A 19190-nucleotide genomic window follows, 5' to 3' on the forward strand; every position below is an offset into this window, starting at 1 on the left:
ATCTTTTTTTTATTTTCTGCTAACTGATCCCAGGAAACTTGATCTGAGCCACCAGGGGTTTTCTTGGCCGCAAAACAATGGGCACATAAAACCAACTAAGAAATGGGCGATACGAATCGCGTGGCAATGCGCGCAAAAATAGTAATTCATGAGCCACCCCGGACCAGCCTGATCGCTTTAATGCTCGGGTTCCGTTCCAGGGAATTAAAAGCATTCAGCCGTCAGTGAGGCTACACTCGGGAGGAACTCTCTGGTACCGCTTCCGGCAGCTGGGACCGACGAGTGCGGGTCATCTGCTTGATCGAGCACGGTACTCGGACACAGCTAATGGGTTTATCACTTCTATCACTATCAGGTAGCCCGCTAGAGCTGATGTTTTTACCGTTCTGTGTTCTGAGAGAGACGGCCATCAAGTAAGTAGGTTGATAAAGACCCAAAATGAGTGCGCGTGGACCCAACATTTGCCACAACCTGCGCGATCTCACCTACTTTCCGGTGGCCTGCATTAATCGGCCAACTCAAGAGCTGGCCCACGCTCGGCAAACATAATTACAAATCAATCGATCGTGTTATACGCTGCGGTGCCCTATTACGTTCGACCGGTTTCTGGGCTACCCACGCAGCAGCGCCGCGTGATGCTCTTTGCGCGACACGCATGTTGCGCGATTTATGTCTTTTCGATCGACATCAAACACTCGAGCCGGGACACGAGATCGATCCGTTCACGTGTGTCCAGCCGCTCTCAGACGGAGCGCGTGGGCCCACACGCGCGTAAGACAATAAAGTTTGCTGTTCCGCCAGCCTTTCGGCGGCGGCTTCTAATGAAGCCATGGAACGTCTGGTTGAGATGACACGCCGAAGAATGAGGCGCTCCATCCCGTCCCCGACCGTTCGCGTGTTGTTAACACTGACGATTTAATAGCATGACAGCGCTTTATAGCCGCAGCCGCCGCCATGCGTTAATGCCATCGACACCGAGGACCGCTCCGGGGAGGAAGGTGAACGGATGACAGTTGGTCAACGATCGACCGGGATCGGCGGCGGGCACAATATCTGACAAGCCCAAGCCGGCACACAGCATGCAGATGGTACTGGTCTGCGATCGCCGCGTGGTTCGGTTGTTTGTTTAGCGGCCTGTTAGGCCTGTTATAACCCCTAAGAAAACATACAAATGATCGGTGGTGGTGGTGGCCATGGGTCATCAAGCACCACCGCCAATCGCCAATGATGAGGCGTTAGAGGACGCCATACAGTTGGCGGCTTTGAAGCCGCGTGGCGGACTGACGGAGTTTTTGGTTACAAATTCACCGAATGCAGTAGGTCGTAAAAATTGAGAAGGATTCCCTAACGAATGATTCGTCTTTTATCAATGTGTTGGGGTGGTTGGCACACTTTGAGTCTCACCGACGAGTCTCGTCAATCCGAAGCTCTTTTTCTCAGAATGAAGCAGGTGATGGTAACATTCTATTAGTTTTTGAAATCAGCTTCACTTGAGTTATGTTTGTTTAGAATGCTATTAACCAAGTGTTTTAGCTCTAAGAATAGCTTTAGTAATTCATAATCTATCGTTTTTGATTAATTTAAAAATTCAAATTGTAGAATTAGGAGCTTCGAGACGTTAGTTAATTTAATTTGTTCTTCAGTTTGTAACATCGAAACATCGTAAGCAAACCGACGAAGCATATCAAACGGTCATAGATTTGAGTGTTGATGATGAAAATAACAAGGACATGGCAAAAATATTTCTTCTTTGTATGTCCGTACAACGTGTTCTGCATGATGCTAGGAAATCTGGATATATCATTTGTGCCGGCAGACAATAAATCGTAATGCCTTTTGAACGTTATAGTTTTCTCCTTTGAGCTCTAAATTAACATTCAGCATCCTTAAATGGCAGTTCAAACAGCACATATTAATACCGAAGAAAGTGGGTTTCCGAGCCCCAAAAAATATCCATCGAGGTGGACATGAGCTTAAACTTGAACTAGCCGTTAGATTATATGCCCCAACCTACACAGGCACACAGCAGTACTTTTGGGGTGATTCTTTGGTCATTGGTAGGGCACCCTAAATGATTGGCCACTTTACGTTAACATTGGTTACTGCTGTATTTAGGTTTAATCTACCATCAGAGCCTTGATTAATTACCCTCGTTTCCGTAGTTGCAGTAAAAAGCAGAAGTAACATATTAATATGCACAGCACACTACAGGGCAAAGCATCGCACTTTTTCACAGGCGTTTGATGGGCCACCCCAAAGGACCGTTTTTAGCTATTACAACAACCGACCGATGATTGATTGTCTATATAGACCCCTCAGCGCGCCTCTGCTTCAATATAGGTCCCCTGTTCATGATGGAGATCTAATAAAAACACAAGCACCGGCAATGCTGAGCAAAGACAAGCCGCACCGCACGGAAACCCCGCGATTTTATGCTTCCTGCTCCCACACACGCACGCACGGCGTATCGAATCGATTAACCTATGATCGAAACTGTAGCAACAAAAAAAACCCGGTCCGACCCGATTCATACCTTGATCGATCAACCATACCACGCGGCGCGTTGAAAGATGATGACGACGACGGCTATCGGCGTCCCAGACTTTGTGTCGTACGTCCATGCCGTCGCCGCCGCCGCGCAAGTAAGTGGTTGGCGGCGTGTGTAACGAGATTGAGCGGAGCAGACTAGGTTGGGTAAGGTGACGTGTGAAAGATCGCGCGCCATCACCTCTATCGCACACTCCAATTTACCGTCACAAAAGAACGGGGGGTGCTTCGTACCCAAAGACCCAATATGTCCGCCCTCATCATGGAGCCCACCAAGGAACGGTTTTTACTAGCGGCGGCACTGTCGCCGACTCGTCGCGTCATCATCACCACGCACTGGGCCGCTGAACATCCTCTAGAAATGGGCGGGAGAAGAACCCAAGTCGATCGGTCGGGTGTTTCCACAAAGGATGGGCGGAATCACCTGGAGATAGTGATTATTCTACCCAACTCTTCCAGGTACGGCTTCCTAGATCGTTCTTCCTATAGGTGTGTTTGAGCCACGGTTGACGGCGGCGAGCTGCCCAACTTTGGAGCGTTTCAGCGGCACTACTCAGGACCCTTCGTCGGGGCTGGTCACTTCTGGTCACTGCTGAGGGGCCACCGCGTGGCCATTGAATCATCTGCGGCTCGGGTTTTCCCATTACGAGGACGCGTTACATGCCGCTTGGTATCTCAAGGTCAGCGCCAAAAGGAACACCACAAGACATCGCGGGCTGCTTGAATGAGCCACTAGAGCGTCGTGACTTGCGGAATGTCGCTGCGGATCCGCCGGTGTGTCGATTTCGCGGTTACGAAGTAATTGAGCGGGACTTTAGGCGACCGCTATCGTTTCCTGCTTCCTAGACGATCCGGTTTCGGGCGCACCGGATGATGCCGCGGAGATCGCAGATTGCGGAACTTCTCGTCCGACTCCGACGGGCGCATTATTCTCGATGGCTTGTACATCATCATCACCGTAGCCGTATTTTTTGTGGCCGCTATTCTAATGGATGCCAGATGACCGTCTGACAGGAGAAGAGACCTGAGACCTGCGCGCACATCAAGATCGCGCACTTCAGTTTGATTGAAGGCGCTCTAAAGAACATGCGGGGCCTGCAGAATAAAATCCAGGCTTTAATCTAAATTGACGAGCACGCACTTGGGAGCGTTTGCCACCGTTTCGCGCACCGCTTTTAAGGCGTTGTCGGTCGGTCGGAGTGTCCGTGGTGCTTGATATTTGATACAACACGTTTTGCAAAATGTTTGCTCAGTCATTCGTACTCCCGGTGCTTGTTGTTGTTCGTGTTTAATCCATTCAATATTACCCTTCCCATGCAAGGGTAATATAAACATGGTTGGTTGTGTTGGCCCGAACGATGCTACAATTACAACTCGTTGTTTTTTTGCAATGAAGCTCAGTTGAAACGTAGTCACTGTTTAAAATAGAATGGCATGCATTGATTCGAAAATGCCTACGCATACGAGGGCCATCAAAAAAGTATCGTAACATTTGAGTTTCCGCGGGCTTTTCGATTTTTTGTGGCTTCACTCACTAATGATGACAAGTTGGGCCATTTTCAGCAATCATTAAATTTTTTACAGCTGTTTTGCTTGAACGTGTTTAGACTTATCATCGATTTTTCTCTGCTCCGAAAAATGGATGGTTTTCTTGTTGGATGGTTTTCTTGTTGGATGGTTTTCTTTTTCTTATTCTGGAAACTGAAGGAGGCAATGAAAGGATGCTACCTACGATTGAATCCCAAATCTATTTAAAATTTTAGAGAAAATGATCGCAACACCATCGTCTTCTTCAATTCTTCAAGTCTTTGGGCGTGCTCAAATCACTCGTACTGAAGCGAGTGACTCGACTGACACAACACCCTTTCAATTACCATAATAAATGGGAATTGGGGCGATCTCTTCAATGTGAATTACGCATCTTCTGACTGACTGGGACTCGACTGCAGAGAAACTCCATTCGACGCGCATCACCGAGATCACTCCCCGATGGATGTTGGCAAATTTGCGAGTCGCAAAATAGGCATCCGAAGCTAGAAGTTAATTAAACCATCGTCGTGCGCACCGCAGTTGGCATTATACTCAAATAGAACAGCGCGAAACATCCCCCCAGAAGCAGACCCAGAGGGGGCGATGTCTTCATCTCAATGGAGTGCATTGATCATCGTGCATCTCTAGTTGGAATCGGGGACGGTTTGCTTGCAGGAAACACGAAATATCAATTTCATATACCGTGTGACTCTCGCGCGTGACCGACCTACCGACGGGAGAGTTCGAGCCGGTGGCGGATGGTGGCCACCGGAAGGATGCACTCTCCCGCCGCCGCTCGACCCGTGTCACCGTTGAGAGGCCATCATTTTATTATTAGTCATTTTCACCGGTCCGGTATTTATTGAATCACGACCGCGTTCGGAAGAGCTTCGTGAGAGAAGTGAGACGAGCTGAGAAAGTGACGATCACCTGGATCTCAGCCGTACTACGTGTGTGCGTGTGTGTGTGGACTTCCTGGAACCGCTAATGAATTGTGGCCACCGTAGGCGACGGGCAGGTGGGATGATGCACGCGATACGCTGGACCCCCCGCGACAGGAACCCTCCTCTGTCCGCCCCAAAAGCTAACACCGTCGTGTGCGAGGTCGGTCGGGGAAACTGAATCCCCGGACCAGACAGTTCCAATTAACGGGCGGGAAACTATGCATTCAAATGCCCCTGCTAAACGATCACGTCCATCCTGTGGCCGCCGCCTCTTCTGGGGAGTGGTTTATCTGTTCCGTGTTTCCATTTCCTCGAAAATCCTGACCTTCCCCGGGGAGTGGGGCGATATGGGGTTGTGCTCCATCACAGGCGACCCAGGAGTCTCCAGCGGTTGACAAATGGCCGGATTCGAATAAAAACAAAATAACCGGGCAGCAAAATCCAGTTAAAAAACCGTATCAATTAAGGGACGAGCGGGCGCGCGCGTGGCTCTCTTCCGGATCGAAATTTGTAAACCACTAACGAGGGTCCCAAAAGCTCCGATAAGGCGGGCCACTCGATGCGCCTTCCGGTTTGGGGAATTCGTTGAAGGATGGGTCGATAGCAGCAAGACCAGACACACCTGTGCTGTGGCACCTTCGCGGCCTGCGAGACTGGCCCGGGTGATGATGATCTAATCTTCGCGCCAACGACACCTGAATGACTTCACCGCCCAGGCTGAAGGAGCAAACAGCAATACTCCACAAAGCACGCAGCTTTACGACCCAACCTCCCGAACTCGGGACGAAATTGGACGACGTAATGGGGATGCAGTTTGGAGACGAGTTTGGTGTTTATGACCCAGACCGGGGCGGCCCATTCCTCAAGAAACTCTCGGGCCCCGTTGAGAAGCAAAATAAAATTCCTACGAAATGAGCATTTGTGTCCGATTTGGCGCCTACGATTGAGTTATTGAACCTCGTAAAGATAAGCCGCGCTTCCCAGTGTCAGCTGGGGCCGCGTGGGAGCGCTCGTTGTCCCATGGTAAATGTTTACTTTTCGACAAACCCGATCCGTGTGCGGTTCCTGTGGGAGGTAGGCGCCCGTGCTCCAATAAAGAACCACTTGCTGGAGGTGCAAATATTTACCGTAAGCCAATAAGTGTTTTACCACTTTTACGCCAACTGGCTATGGGGTAGGATCAAGTGATCGTACCCAGTTTTGGGATGCGACACAGCGCGACAGCAAAGTCCCCCGACGGAGGCTATAAAATGCAAAAATGGAATCAGAGGTTTTCAGATCTTGCAATCAATACGCAAATGGTCAGCAAATTCCAAATACAGATTTTGCTCGAAATTTAACTTCCATTTCTTCATTTTCCTTGTTGATTCCGATGATTAAGATGTCTCAGCCTCTCTTGTGTCTCTTGAAAATCGTTTATGGAACATGAATGCCTTACAAACAGATAAATATTACCGATTTTTGTAAGGCTCTCACTGGTTTATAAGTTCAGAAGTTACATTTTCCTTTATAAACGATATCTTTTAAATAATTTTGTTTGATAATTGATAACTAGTATTTCGAATGAATTTAAAGGCGACTGCATAACAATATGAGGCCATCCATTTATTAGACACAAGTCAAGTACAACAGATCGTCCCAGATTGAGGGAAAAGACAGATCGCGAAAGGTAGTTAATTCCACTAAAAAAACCATGTCAAAATATTACTCTAAACGCTACCAACAACCTCAAATTGAACTCGGTTTCGGTCCACATAAAAAAACCGGCCAAACATAAATAATAAAATGGGGTCTAGCGAAAATGCCCTGTCCCAGGTCGTGTTTAAGATGGGTCAGTAAACTAGAAGATCTGGATAATTGTTAGCAACTACGGCAACTATTGGTTTTGGCGAGTAATAAAGAGTCTAAGCGATAGTTATTAGTGACCATTACTTTACATCAACTATTCCGTTTCTACATTCCGTGTCTTGTACATTTTTTTGGCCACTTGTTACCGCACTGTATCGCCCACTTTTCGGAACAGAGATTTCATAAAAGCGTCTTCTATTGCCTTTTTGATTTATTTTCAGTCTGGACGAACACTCAATCAGCCTAACTAAAGCCCTACAGAGTCCTACTCAGAAATCCGACGACGTGTCCGACTAGCCTTTAAATAGGTTCCGCCGGCCCGGGGGCTGCGGCGTCTTCCCTTCTGAGCTGCCGAGGAGGAACATGGGAATGAGTTCATTTGTCCGTTTCTCTTCACTTTGTAGAATAATAAAGAAAAATTAGGTCCCAAAACCCCCAGCGTGGGTCAACCAGCGGTCCCCAACAAGCGACCGCTGAGTATTTGCATAACAAAGTTGTGTGTTTTTTGGCACTTGGTACACCTGTACTTCGCGGGCGAGATTTAGTAAGCCACTCTCTCCACTCTGACCTTGGGTTGGTGGCGGCCTCCCAAGATAGGGTCGGACCGTTACTTGAGCGGTGTTGTGCGCTGGTGATTCTTCGGTAGCAGTTCCGGTTCAGCTTTTAATGGCACTTCCCCTGGTGAAGTTTAAGCAAATCCCAACCCTTGATCTCTTGCGCAGGAAGTATGCATTTTCACGGGGCCCCTAGGCAAATTAAGTCGAACGACTCCGGGGCTGGGCTTTTCGTAAAAGCTCCACGACAATCAGAGCGCCGGCGAAACGACGCACCGGATGATGATGAAGTTATTAATTAAGATCAAGCCGATACACTAATTCCCGCCCAGGGTTCCGCGTGGCACACTTCCGAACCCAGCCGCTGGTGGCAGCGCTGGGAGTGGAGGCCCCAACAGACCGGCAGACCTTCCCCAACTGAAGGTGATCTCAATTTGGGGAAACACACGGGTGGCCTTCAGCAATCAACGAGCGATTTTTTTTGTTTGAGGTTGTTAGTTAGCTGACACTTAAAATAAGCCGACTGACTTGTCCAATCGGCCGAGTGGTGTCGATTTCAGCTACCGAAACACGGTGACAGGTTGTGGTGTCACCATTTATGGCTACCGAAAAGATCGACCGCCTGGATGTCTTCGAGCGCGGATCGTAACCAGATTCAAACCAGACCTGTCCAGAGAGGCTCGTCGCGAAATTATGATTATGGTCCAGACCGTTATTACCATTTTTTCTCTTGATTGCTGTTCTTCGAGGGCCATTCGAGATAGCCCCAACTCATTCTCATTCGGACACCGTCGTCCGTGGCGTTCTCACGCAGCGCAGTGCACCAGCGGCGCAAGGAATAATCCGTCGGGTCACGTGTACCAAGTCCGTTCCGTCGGGGTCCATTCTCTTTGATCGGTACCGACTTTCCGGCGCGCCGAAAACATGACGAGGAAGCGACATTAAAGCACTTACTGGCCCCTCCCCGGCGGCTGTCGTGCGATGAGTCGTAGACCGACCGACACCGAAACACGGTGCACGGTGCGTGAAACTAATCACTTTCAAGCACGGTCCATTACCGTCGGAGTCCCTGGTTCTCCACGCAATAAACCTGCTTTCTGTCTGTCTGGTGCACTGACAGCGAGAGAGTGATGACGGCGGTTCTGGGAAGAGCCCTGATCCGGTAGAGGCCCCCACACTCTACTAGAGGCCAGGTGGCGTCGTGATTAGCATAACAATGTTTACAATCGTACAATCAGCTCCCGCGAATGATAAACATCGCACCGGACGATGATGGGCTCCGCGCGCGCCCTGGGAACCTGGGATATAGTGGCCGGCCCCCCGATCCCAATTAAAAATGGTCCATCATTTGTGTTGTTACCTCACCGTGGGGTGTCCCGCCCGGACGGAAATAGTAGCTTCCGCTCATCAGCTGATTCGCTTGTCGTCATCTGCGACGGACCCGTGGGGAGGGAACCCAACTGCTGACACCTCGTCGTCGGCAGATGTATGGACCTCCAAATTTAGGTCACAATTTGGGGCTTCATGTTCACGCTCGTTTTCATTCAACTAGCCCCCACCCGTGACACTTTATCTGAAACGATCGCGGGTCTCCCGCACTCGGAACCGCTTCATTTGCGGCCAACACTAATGGAACCTGGAGGTCTCGATAAGACGGAAGACGCCACCTCACTGCAGTCCGTCGGATTACAATTTCTGAACACGGAACTTCCCTACCAGAATGCTTCCCGGTGGCGATAGCTCACCGAACCGGGTGTAGAGTGTCATCGAACGCGGGTGAAAGAACGCGCCCCACTGACTCACCTGTTTGGATTTCCGGTCACGTAGCTCGTCGTGCGTTTCCGCTTTGGACTGCTGCAACTGCTGCAACTGCTGCTGCTGCTCCCGCCGACTGCAACTGCTGAGCTGCGTGAGCTTCTGTATCGTCGACTGTTTACTAACATTCCCACCGACAGCACTGAGCTGGTGCCCGTTGGCCGCCTTATCAGTGGTTGGACCGCCACCGCACGTCCCATCGGTGCCCGTTTTGGGACCACCACCACCAGAGGCGGGTGGCGTCGCTTTCCCGTTCGGTTTCCGGACTTGCGCAACTTTGTCGGAGTTCCCCAGGCCGTGCTGGTGCATCATCCGGTTGAGTCGCCCAAACAGGCCACCGCCCGCTGTCGATTCGCGTTTCGATGCCTTCGCCGAAGGTTCGCCACCTCCGGCCGGTGGTAACGTCGCCGGTGTCGGCGGTCCCTTCTTGACCGGCGACAGGTTAATCTTGATATTCTTGAGCGGCGAATGACTGCGGGGCCGTATCTTTCGAATGTCCGTTAGCTTCTTGACTGTCTTCTTGGCCGTCGCCACCGGTGTTGGACTTCCGGCACCGTCGTTCGTCGGGGCGCTCGGCTTCGAGGGTCGCAACCGGCTGAGGTTCATGTTTTCGACGCGCTCCCGCAAACTGACGCGCCCCCCGATCGAGAACTGGGGCTTTTCCTGAGTCTTGGATGTCACGGACGGGCTCGGTGAGCTGGTCCTCTGGTCCACTGGTCCCGCCATCTTCTTTGGTGTGCCTTTACCGGCGATATCGAGCGAGTGGCGCTGCAGGTCCAGCTTCTGGAGCGCCCCGTTAAAGTCGATACTGCGGTACCAGGTTTTGGTGCGTTCCTTCCGCGGACTGGGACTGTGCTCGGCTGAACGCAGGTGCACCTTCGGGGTTGCAGTGGTCGGCGGGGTCGGCACCTCGGGCTCGGGGGGCAACATTGTGGCGCTCTCGCTGATGTACGGCAAGCTGACCGGACCATCGTCCTCACCCGGCAGTAGCTCATCGCCGGCCATCCCGCCATCCAGCAGTTCATACCGAGAAACTCCATCCGCCGGATCATCACCTTCATCTTCGTCGTCTTCGTTGTAGCGACGGCTTCGTGGCGTAAACGCTCCATGAGGACTCCGCTCGGTGACCAGTGGCGATGGGACGTAGAACGTCGGTTTGCTGCTCGGAGTTACGTCCGCTCCGGGTTGTGGCGGTACTGGCGTAACCGGCGGCACCTGAAACACTTCTTGGACCGACAGGGCACGCCGTTTGCGCAGACCGGCGTGGATCCGGTTAAACTTGCTCCGGAGTAGTTGCTGGACCTCGTGGATCGAGGACTTCTGGCCTGGCAGCCGCATCGAGGCCGACTTGAACGTCTTCAGACTGGGTAGTTTGATCTCTTTGGCCACCTTGATCGCAGCACCAGCGTCACCACCAGCACCTCCGTCGCCTTTCTGCCGGCCCGCGGTGTCGGCCAGTTCGTCGTAGTACTGGAGCTTCTCGGTGCGGAAGATCCGGGCCGCCGTTACCGGCGGTGCCAGCGGAACCGCCGGCGCCACCTGGGCCAACTTGTCACACATGTTCTCGTACCGCTGCACGTTGTACTCCCAGTCGATGCTGTGGGCACTGCGTCGCTGCTGCGCCGGATGTATCCGATGGGCGTACGTCTGGTGGGCTCCGAGACGCCACAACTTCACATCGCTCGGCTCCACGAACTGGTGGTGGTGGTGCTGCGGGTGATGGAGCGGGTGCTGCCAGTACTCGTCGGTAGTAGCGGCTGCCGCCGTCGAACCGGACGAAGCGCTAGCGGACGAGCCGCCCGAGCTCGAGTGGCGCAGTTCCCAGTTTTTCTGGTCGTACCCTCCCCGGCCGGCCGTAGACTCCAGCAGCGGATGGTGTTGGTGGTGATGGTGGCTCCCAGGAAGCGGATAGTCCACCAGTGGATGGTGGTGAAGCTGGTGTTGCTGATGATGCACTCGGTGATGATGCTGATGGGCCAGATAGTGCTGACGTTGCTGCGCCTGATGCAGCAGATGATGCTGCGGTTGATGATGATGGTGGTGGTGGTGGTGCAGCAGCTTCACTGACGGCTGGTGGTGGTGCTGAGCGGCGGCGGCGGATCGCGGCTGCTGGATCGGCGAGCCGGTGGCCGTGCTGATGATCTGGTAGTGGCCCGGGTGCTCGGCCAAGATGAAGTTGGTGTCCGAGTCGAGCGATGCCGGACCGGAGACTGATTTGAACGAGGCGCAGCGACGGCGCAGCTTGCTCCACTTCTGCAAGATACCGGCGGAGTCTGTGTCGGGGGCGAGAAAGAAACCCATGCGGGAGCGGGGTTATTATTGAAATTAATTGAGCCCGGCCGCCAGTTCGCCCCGGGTCGGGTCAGCCAGTAAGACCCAGCGCGCCCCAGACTCGTCAAGGGAGAACGCACCGCAACGACGACGACGACGACGACTGATGACTGATTGTATTTGTTTCAATTCCTGAGAACCACCCCGAGAGCCTCCCGAGAGCGCACTGAGTGCTTCCCATTCAATCGGTTTCGGTGGTCGTGGAGAATCAAACGACGCACTCCGCGGTGCCGATCTCGGTGCATCTCAACGAACTGTATAACGCCAGCAGCGTTCAGAACGTGTACGGGACACCCGGCCTCCGGTTCTAGGCTGTTTAATAAGTTTTGCGGTTGTGGATAAGAAAAACACAATTTTATCAAATCCGTCACATCAGTTCCAACGAGATTCCAATTTATGAATTCAATACGACCTTTCAAGGCTTTCAATGTATTAATTGAAGGCGAAGAGTTCTGAAGGTGAAGGTCGTTCACATATTTCTTTTGCTAAACATTCCAAAAATTAAAAAATGCTTGTAAACAATATGGCTCGTAAACTAAGAATTAAGTGAGCGATTGGAATGAAACGTTCACATCCGTTCATATGAACAGTGTACCAATATAACAAAAAAAATTGGGCCCTCAGCAGCGTCCTCTGTTATCGAGGCTCCGAACTTATTGAACATCCTGGTAGAACCCGACCTGGGCCAGCACCCGAGCCAGCATCCGATAGAGAGAGAGATGAGCACGATAAATGATTTGTGGCTTTATTAGCGCACCCGGCCGGCGCACCCTTTCTCGGCTGTGTGCGTGGCCAGCCTAGGGAATGTGGCTCAAAGTAATTAGATTCACTTCATTAAGCTCGAATCGCACCGCAAACAGTCCGGGGGCTGGAACGCTGTGTTAGAGGGCTTGGCCACTCGGGGAGCAAGGTCAGTCGGGGAGTGGTGCAGTGGCACACGTAGTCGGGTATTATTATACCCAAAAATAGTCACCAGTAGTCTGGTGTGGGGAGCGCGAACTTAAGCCGCGACCTTTACAGGTTGTAATTACACTTAATTCTACACCCGCGCGTACCGACGGCAGCAGAAGCAGTAGGTGGGACACTGCCGGCGACGCGGGAGCACCTTAATGGATGGTTCCGAAGGGCCAATCGCGGCGACAACCTTGTCCGGCCCGGCCCCTTTGCCATTGCGCCGTACGAGTCAGTCCTACGCGCAGCATCCAAGTGTGCGTTATGACATCAACACGGACTTTGATTTCCAAAGCTTACGATTAGTACACAAATTGGTACCGAGGAGGTTCCACAGAGAGACAACCCCAAGACAGCCTCATCAAAAGCTTCACCGATTCTCGATTTCGAAACAGCTCGATGGGAACGGCGGCTTCGAGAGCCGATGGCCTCCTGCTACCCAACTACGGGTGTCATTCGCCGTGGCGTCGCTCAACCACACGTCAGATCCACGCCTTTGGGATGGGGTATGTTACGAGCCCAGATTAGTCACACTAATTACCATAACAAAGCCAAGCTTTCAGCACAGGTATCAGCGCAAAAAACCTAGCGGCCACCAGACCAGCAGCTGGGTTAGGCGTCCAGAGCTCTTCTACTGGCGGAGAATCGCCGGACCAGAATTGTGTACCGGGAAGTGTGACACCGGCGTAGACACGTCGTCTACACCCCGGGGGGCGTTTCCATTTTTTGCTACCCTCAACAGACTAGAGAGACTAAAGGGAAGACAGTACATCCGTACGCACGTCTCGTGGCGGTCCAAATCGGGGACCAAACGAAAACAGACACGAGCACGCGCGCGTTCATGATTCTGCGCCGACGGCGAGATGGACGCCAACAATGGACAAATAAATAAACACACCCCGAGAGTCGGCCACAGCGAGCGGCCCTTTACAAATCAATCAGAATGCACCCGAGCAGCGCTCCACTGTTGGTGCACTTTGGCGCAATTTACATAAATTACCAATGATCCCGTCCGTCGTCGCGAGGTTAATGGTGTTGGCGGTGGAGGCCCACCGACCACCGAGTAAGGGCAGGGCAATGTGCATGCACATTTGCATCGAATGATCCACGCTGGCCACAAGTGGATTCCGTTTGATAAAACCGCATCGTCAGCTACTTCACAGCCACAAGACGACGTCGGCGGTGTCTTGCGTCCATCTGCGCGTCGAGAAGCTCATCAATGTGTATATTATTCTGACCGCCGACAGAATTGTGTGTGGCACGATTCATGCACGATCAGCAATGATCGCGCAGATTGTCCATGGTTGAGAGCGAAACAGAGCGAACGGGTTGGTACAGGACTTTGGCCCCACATTGCAGAAGATTGCGTTGGTTGCGTTGAACTGATTTGAGACAATTTTCGGTAAAGAGCATGAGGCTAAGAAATGATGTTGAGCATCCTTTTGTTGGCCAACTCGGTCGTTCCATTGATGGTCCATTTTCGGATGGTCCAAACAATGCACGTGATCTTCGCGATTTACAAGTGCCAGTGGACGATTACGAGGTATAAGAGAATATAATGGAATATTTGAAGAGCGTAACGTAACTTATAGACACTTGTGTGTATCTTCCAGATTTTTGCTAAGTAGCACTGAAATTTAGAAAAAAATTAGTTCAGCAAGATATCTTCAATTGTCGAGATTGAATTGAAATCCTTTGCTGTGCGTCTAAAAACAATAAAAATAAAGGTGAGAAAATCTTGCGTCTGTTAGCTAAGATAACTAAATCTTATGGTAGCTAAATGGTAGAAACAATTGCTAACATAATAGTAGCAAATAAAATGCATGCATTAAGGATGCATTAAACGAATGCACCAGAGCTGGGACACTTTTTTGGCAGAGCGAGTGCATGAGTGCATCCATCATCCGTCAACTCTTGCAGCAGTTGGACTTCTTTGTCCCGAATGTCGAACAAAAACTGTCGTCACTAAACCACCGCTCATTGCCCAGTAAGTTCCACCTTCACAAGCGGCAACCCTGAACTTGTGGTTCCAAACAATGGATCCTCTCTGTCGCCTTCCTCTCCGTGGTGCGGTGCACAGCATCATTTTACGTTTTCGCACGGTTAATATAAGCCTAATAGCTGCGCCACTGACACGTCCCAGCAGCAGTTCCGCTGCGTCTTACCAGGGGCCCCGCATCGTAATGGCCTGACTGACCACAGAAATAAAGTCGTCAACTCCGATCGGGGACAGACTTTTTGGCACGAATTGGGGCTTAAGTGTCCGACGGCGACGAGGCCAGCAACGGTAGAAGACCGTTTTAGCACATTTTCCAACCGGACGGCCGGCCGGCAAGGTGCCGAAAGTGCTTCCGAAACAACCAGTAAACCCCGCTGTTAATCACGGAACCCCCAGACCGGATGACGATGATGCTCGGGTGACAGAGTGACTGTTCCGGGGTTGTGTTCCGTTCACCACTCCGAGTCGACCGAGTCTAGACACAATGGAGCGCCAACAAAATGTTTGGCCACCCCAACACTGCAACGGGGGAACCCACTTTTGGTTGGCCCCGCCGCGTGTCAAACGCTCTGTTTTGGGTTAATTTAATTTTGTTAAATTTCAACAATAAAACAGCGCGGCCAAGAGAACTGGCGGCGTCCCGCGAACGGCTTAACATAGAAAATTAAAAATGGAGCCAATTAATTGCGTGAAGATGCAATTTATCGGCGAAACGCGACCTACGGAGCGACATCACGGAGTGAGGGGTCTGGTCTAGTTGAGATTGGCCTGGATACACAGGCCACCGAAATAGAAAGAATCGGGCGGTCGGCTACAGTTTGATCTGTTTTCTAGGCCCTGACCTCGCTCTCTGGCCCTCTGGCGACGACACCGACAACTAGCACAAAACAGCTGGCACGACGGCCGGCCGGCCGGAGAATCCTCGCGAAGGGCTGCTGCAGTAATTAAACATTCTATGCTATGAGGTGTAAAAGGGTCTCCCCCTCCGCGGGAGTGTCCGGAACACGCACACACCCTCGGCTACACCCTAATCCCGGGACCCGGCGCTGCCGTGATGTGACCTTCACAAACTTGTGACGCCACGGCACCATTGGAGGGTGCGCGGGAAACGAATTAACGGCGGAACGATCGAATGGCCGCGTAATGCGTTTCGGATGCTTAACCTCGGAAAATCAACATCCGCACGGACCGCGCCACAGAACATGGCCACAGTTGCACAGCTGCCGCGCGTCGCGATCGGATCAGAGAGCGAGAGAGGCCGCCGCTGTTGTTGTGAATGGAACCATACTATCGGTACCAAGAGGAAGAATGGACGAAGAAGCACCCAGGATCCCTGCAGGGTCCCTGTTTTGTACCTTGTTGGGTTGTAACGCCCCGGAACGGGCACGGCAACTCGGGGTATCTTCTCCGCGCCGAGGGGTGCGCGGCACCGGACAAAGCGTTGGCAGAAATCGTTTCGGTTGCGCCGCGAGCGTTGCAATCAAATTCCGCACACACCGGAGCCCTGCTCTACACCGTTACCTTATCTCTCGGATCCGGTCGGAACCGTTTAATCGGGCTCGTAGCTCGGTATGTTGCAATTGGCGAGCTGCGCGCCCGCTGTGTGCGCTATTGATGTCACCCTCCCGTCCCAGTTCCGGAAAAGGGCCTCGCACCGGAAACACACAGGCAGGCAGGGGTCAGGCAGGCTCTGGTGGGGTGCCCTTGTGAAAATTGCAGGGTCCGAAAGTGAGTACCGGCCCATAGTTTCGGGACTGAAAATGTTTCGGGTTGGCCGTTGGCAACATTGTTTTTATTGCCGTGCTCTGTTTGGCCAAACTCCTCCCCGTCGCTTGGCGCCGCGATACTCCTGCGGCGATGCACTTGTGGCTTTTGCGGTCGAGCTCTGCTTGTGTGTGTGTGTGTTTGTTGTTTGTGGGAAGTGCTCTAATGGTTCCTCGGTCCAGAGCCAATAGTCGGAACATATGGCGTGTTTTCACCATCCCTAAGGATCTGCGTGCTTTGCGAGGGTTGCGTAAAAAAATAGGCAAACAACAGCACGCAAAGGTTCCGATTATTTAAGACATCGTTCGGAGGGAATTACCACTGTTTGCACCGGACCCAGCAGGCCAGCTTAGGGTGTGGTATTGTGGGAAACATTCGAAATTGCATTCGTATTTTGGGGAGGTAACGAGTATCGATTTCAATTGGACTTGGGTTTGAGAGTATCGATCTCCTGTCAATCCCGATTAAACTTCGTCCGTAAACAACAACAACAGCGTAGAGTTTTAATCCCAGATTACAAACCTTAATAGGTCCACAGGACACGAGAATTACGCTTTACAGAGTACAGAGTCTTTTGCCCAGACAGAGTATTTTTGCCCAATATTTGGGGTAATATGGGATAATATCCAAAGACAACGGGACGCGTTGCCAACATTGAATGTTCATCTCAAGCGCCGGTTCCGGTTTATTGCTTGATCTGAGGCCGCAAGGACGGACCGGAAGTCCGATTAGGGACGAACCGAAGTGCAACAAAAACAAGGACAACGAAGCTGAGAACGAAGCCGAGAGTTATAAATGCTTTGTGTATAGTATCTTCACAGTAAACGCTAGCCTAGAACCAAGAATAATATCCCAATCCAATCAGCTCTTCAGCTTATGTTGTAGTTAACACTCATTGTAGCCTCAGGACTTATTGAACGATTAGTTCTTGCTTGTCACTATAAATTGAATGATGGTTTTCGTCCAACACGAGATTCTGGGTGTCGGAGCAACTCGTAGTCAAGCTAGTCCGACTTGTAAAAACAAGCTCTCAAATCAGTATGTATCGTTCGTCATCAATCAGAGAGGTTTATTGTGAAACTTTGTTCGTAGTCTCTGTAATTTGGTAAAAGAGTGCTTGCTCATCTTGCGAATTTCGATTATTCAAAATAATCATTTGGAGTAATCATTTGCCGAGTTCGAATGTAATTTTCAATAGCGCAAAGAGCCAAATTTAATCCTGAATTTCTTAATTGTCTGAACGTTAGGCTGTTGCTAAAGCGCATTGAAAGGCCATGATTGGGTTTGCGGATTGTGGGTTGAAAATAAAAATACAGTTTAGGATCTTTCAGGCATGACGGGTGACGCGTTTCAAATCAACAACAGTCACAGAGAAGCAATCAGTAGAAGCCAACCAAATACTTCGACGGGCCAACACAATCGACACCAGTGTTGTTTAGTTTTGACATTCCCAATACACTTCGCTTCGTTTTCTCGGTTTCTTCTTCAAAATGTGTCAATATTGACTGCGTCAAGAATTCCTGCCAAACAACGGCTGGCCGCCGGATGAGGTGTGTCTTCCAGTAGCATCCTGTTTGGGCCCCCTAAAACCGGTAGCAGTTCGCGCGCGCCAGGAGGTAAAAGCAGGGAAGCAAAATTTGCCCAAAACATCGACGATCTGATCGCCAGCACGCCGTCACGGAAAGAACACCGAGTGACACCTTCCCTAACCTTGACATTAAACGACGTGCCAAGGCACGCTCCATCATCATGCTTCCCCGCCCGCTGTTTACTCGTTTGCTACTCAAAATTGTGACAAAGTTTAATGACCATATCTTGACGGAGAGAGAGAAAAACCGGTATTTCGGAGCTTCTTAGCCGTCCACAGCAATCAATTCCTCCAATCCAGCAACCGGTAGGCATGACAAGCAGGCTCAGCCGTCCGATTGCGTCGCAGGATCGAGACCAAGGGGATTTCAGCTGGAAGATTACCTCAGCCGCCGGTGGATCACGCGAAGGTATCCCTTCTAACTAGCTCACGGGACCACATGATAATCGTACCCGCGGTAAACTCTCACGTTCGTGTCAGATAATGGACGGCCGCCGCTTGGTGGACTTGAATGTGGCGCTTTTCGCGCCCGTTCCTTGCACGTGTACCTACGGGGGCCGTTTCGGAGAGCAGAGGGTTGAATCATCCCGACCACCAACTTCACGACGGTTGAGAGTCGTAAGGGAACCCTCCCAGCGCTGGGAACCACGAAGTAGACCAGCGAAAAGTCATCGAACCAACCACCTACACAGGCGCCCCGCAGTCTCCCAGTCAGCTGTCCACCCGACCATAGACCCCGATAGCTTATTGCTGGACCACATGCTGTGTGTTGAAGTCGTAAAGGTTGTAGCAACCAAGCAACGCCAAGCCAGGGGGAATGACGTCTTGACGAACGAACCACGACCGAGAGGATGATCGTCGTACGGTAACTCACACGAGACGCGGCACGGCGCGGGCTCATGAATATGTATCAGAGCGAAAGGTAATCAAAGGGGCCACCACAGCCACCAAATCGGATCGTTACCAAATGTGAAGGCGCGCGGCACGAGTGAGCTAACACACAGATTTGCACAGATTGATCGTGTCGCCACTAATCATCTTGACTGCAGCGCGTCTACGTCGCGTTACGGACCGCTGCCTGCCGGAGGGTGCGTTACGCAAATGGAATTGGGAATTAGCTGATTGGGAGGATCCGCGCCCCGAAGACGCGCACACCGGACCAGCCAACCAGCCAGCCAAGAGATGAATACGGGGGTTTGAGAGCTGGATTGCATCATGGTGCAAAATTCTACAGTCCCCACACACAGATGGAGGCTCCTTAATGGGGTACACACCCCACGCGTATGGCCGAATGGGACCTGCGATCGTCGCATCGCCAA

The 19190-nt window shown here is 51.6% G+C and overlaps 1 protein-coding gene across 1 annotated transcript in view; it reads right to left on the bottom strand.

Moving 5' to 3' along the window:
• Positions 1–19190, bottom strand: part of LOC128278622 (uncharacterized) — a 51678-nt gene that overhangs the window by 5033 nt on the left and 27455 nt on the right. Inside the window, exon 2 of the mRNA XM_053017353.1 lies at positions 9227–11511. Within this exon, the coding sequence (XP_052873313.1) occupies positions 9227–11511 (2285 nt within the window). The remainder of the gene's footprint in view (positions 1–9226; positions 11512–19190) is intronic.

This window comes from Anopheles cruzii, chromosome 2, assembly GCF_943734635.1.
Source record: "Anopheles cruzii chromosome 2, idAnoCruzAS_RS32_06, whole genome shotgun sequence".
NCBI lineage: Eukaryota > Metazoa > Arthropoda > Insecta > Diptera > Culicidae > Anopheles > Anopheles cruzii.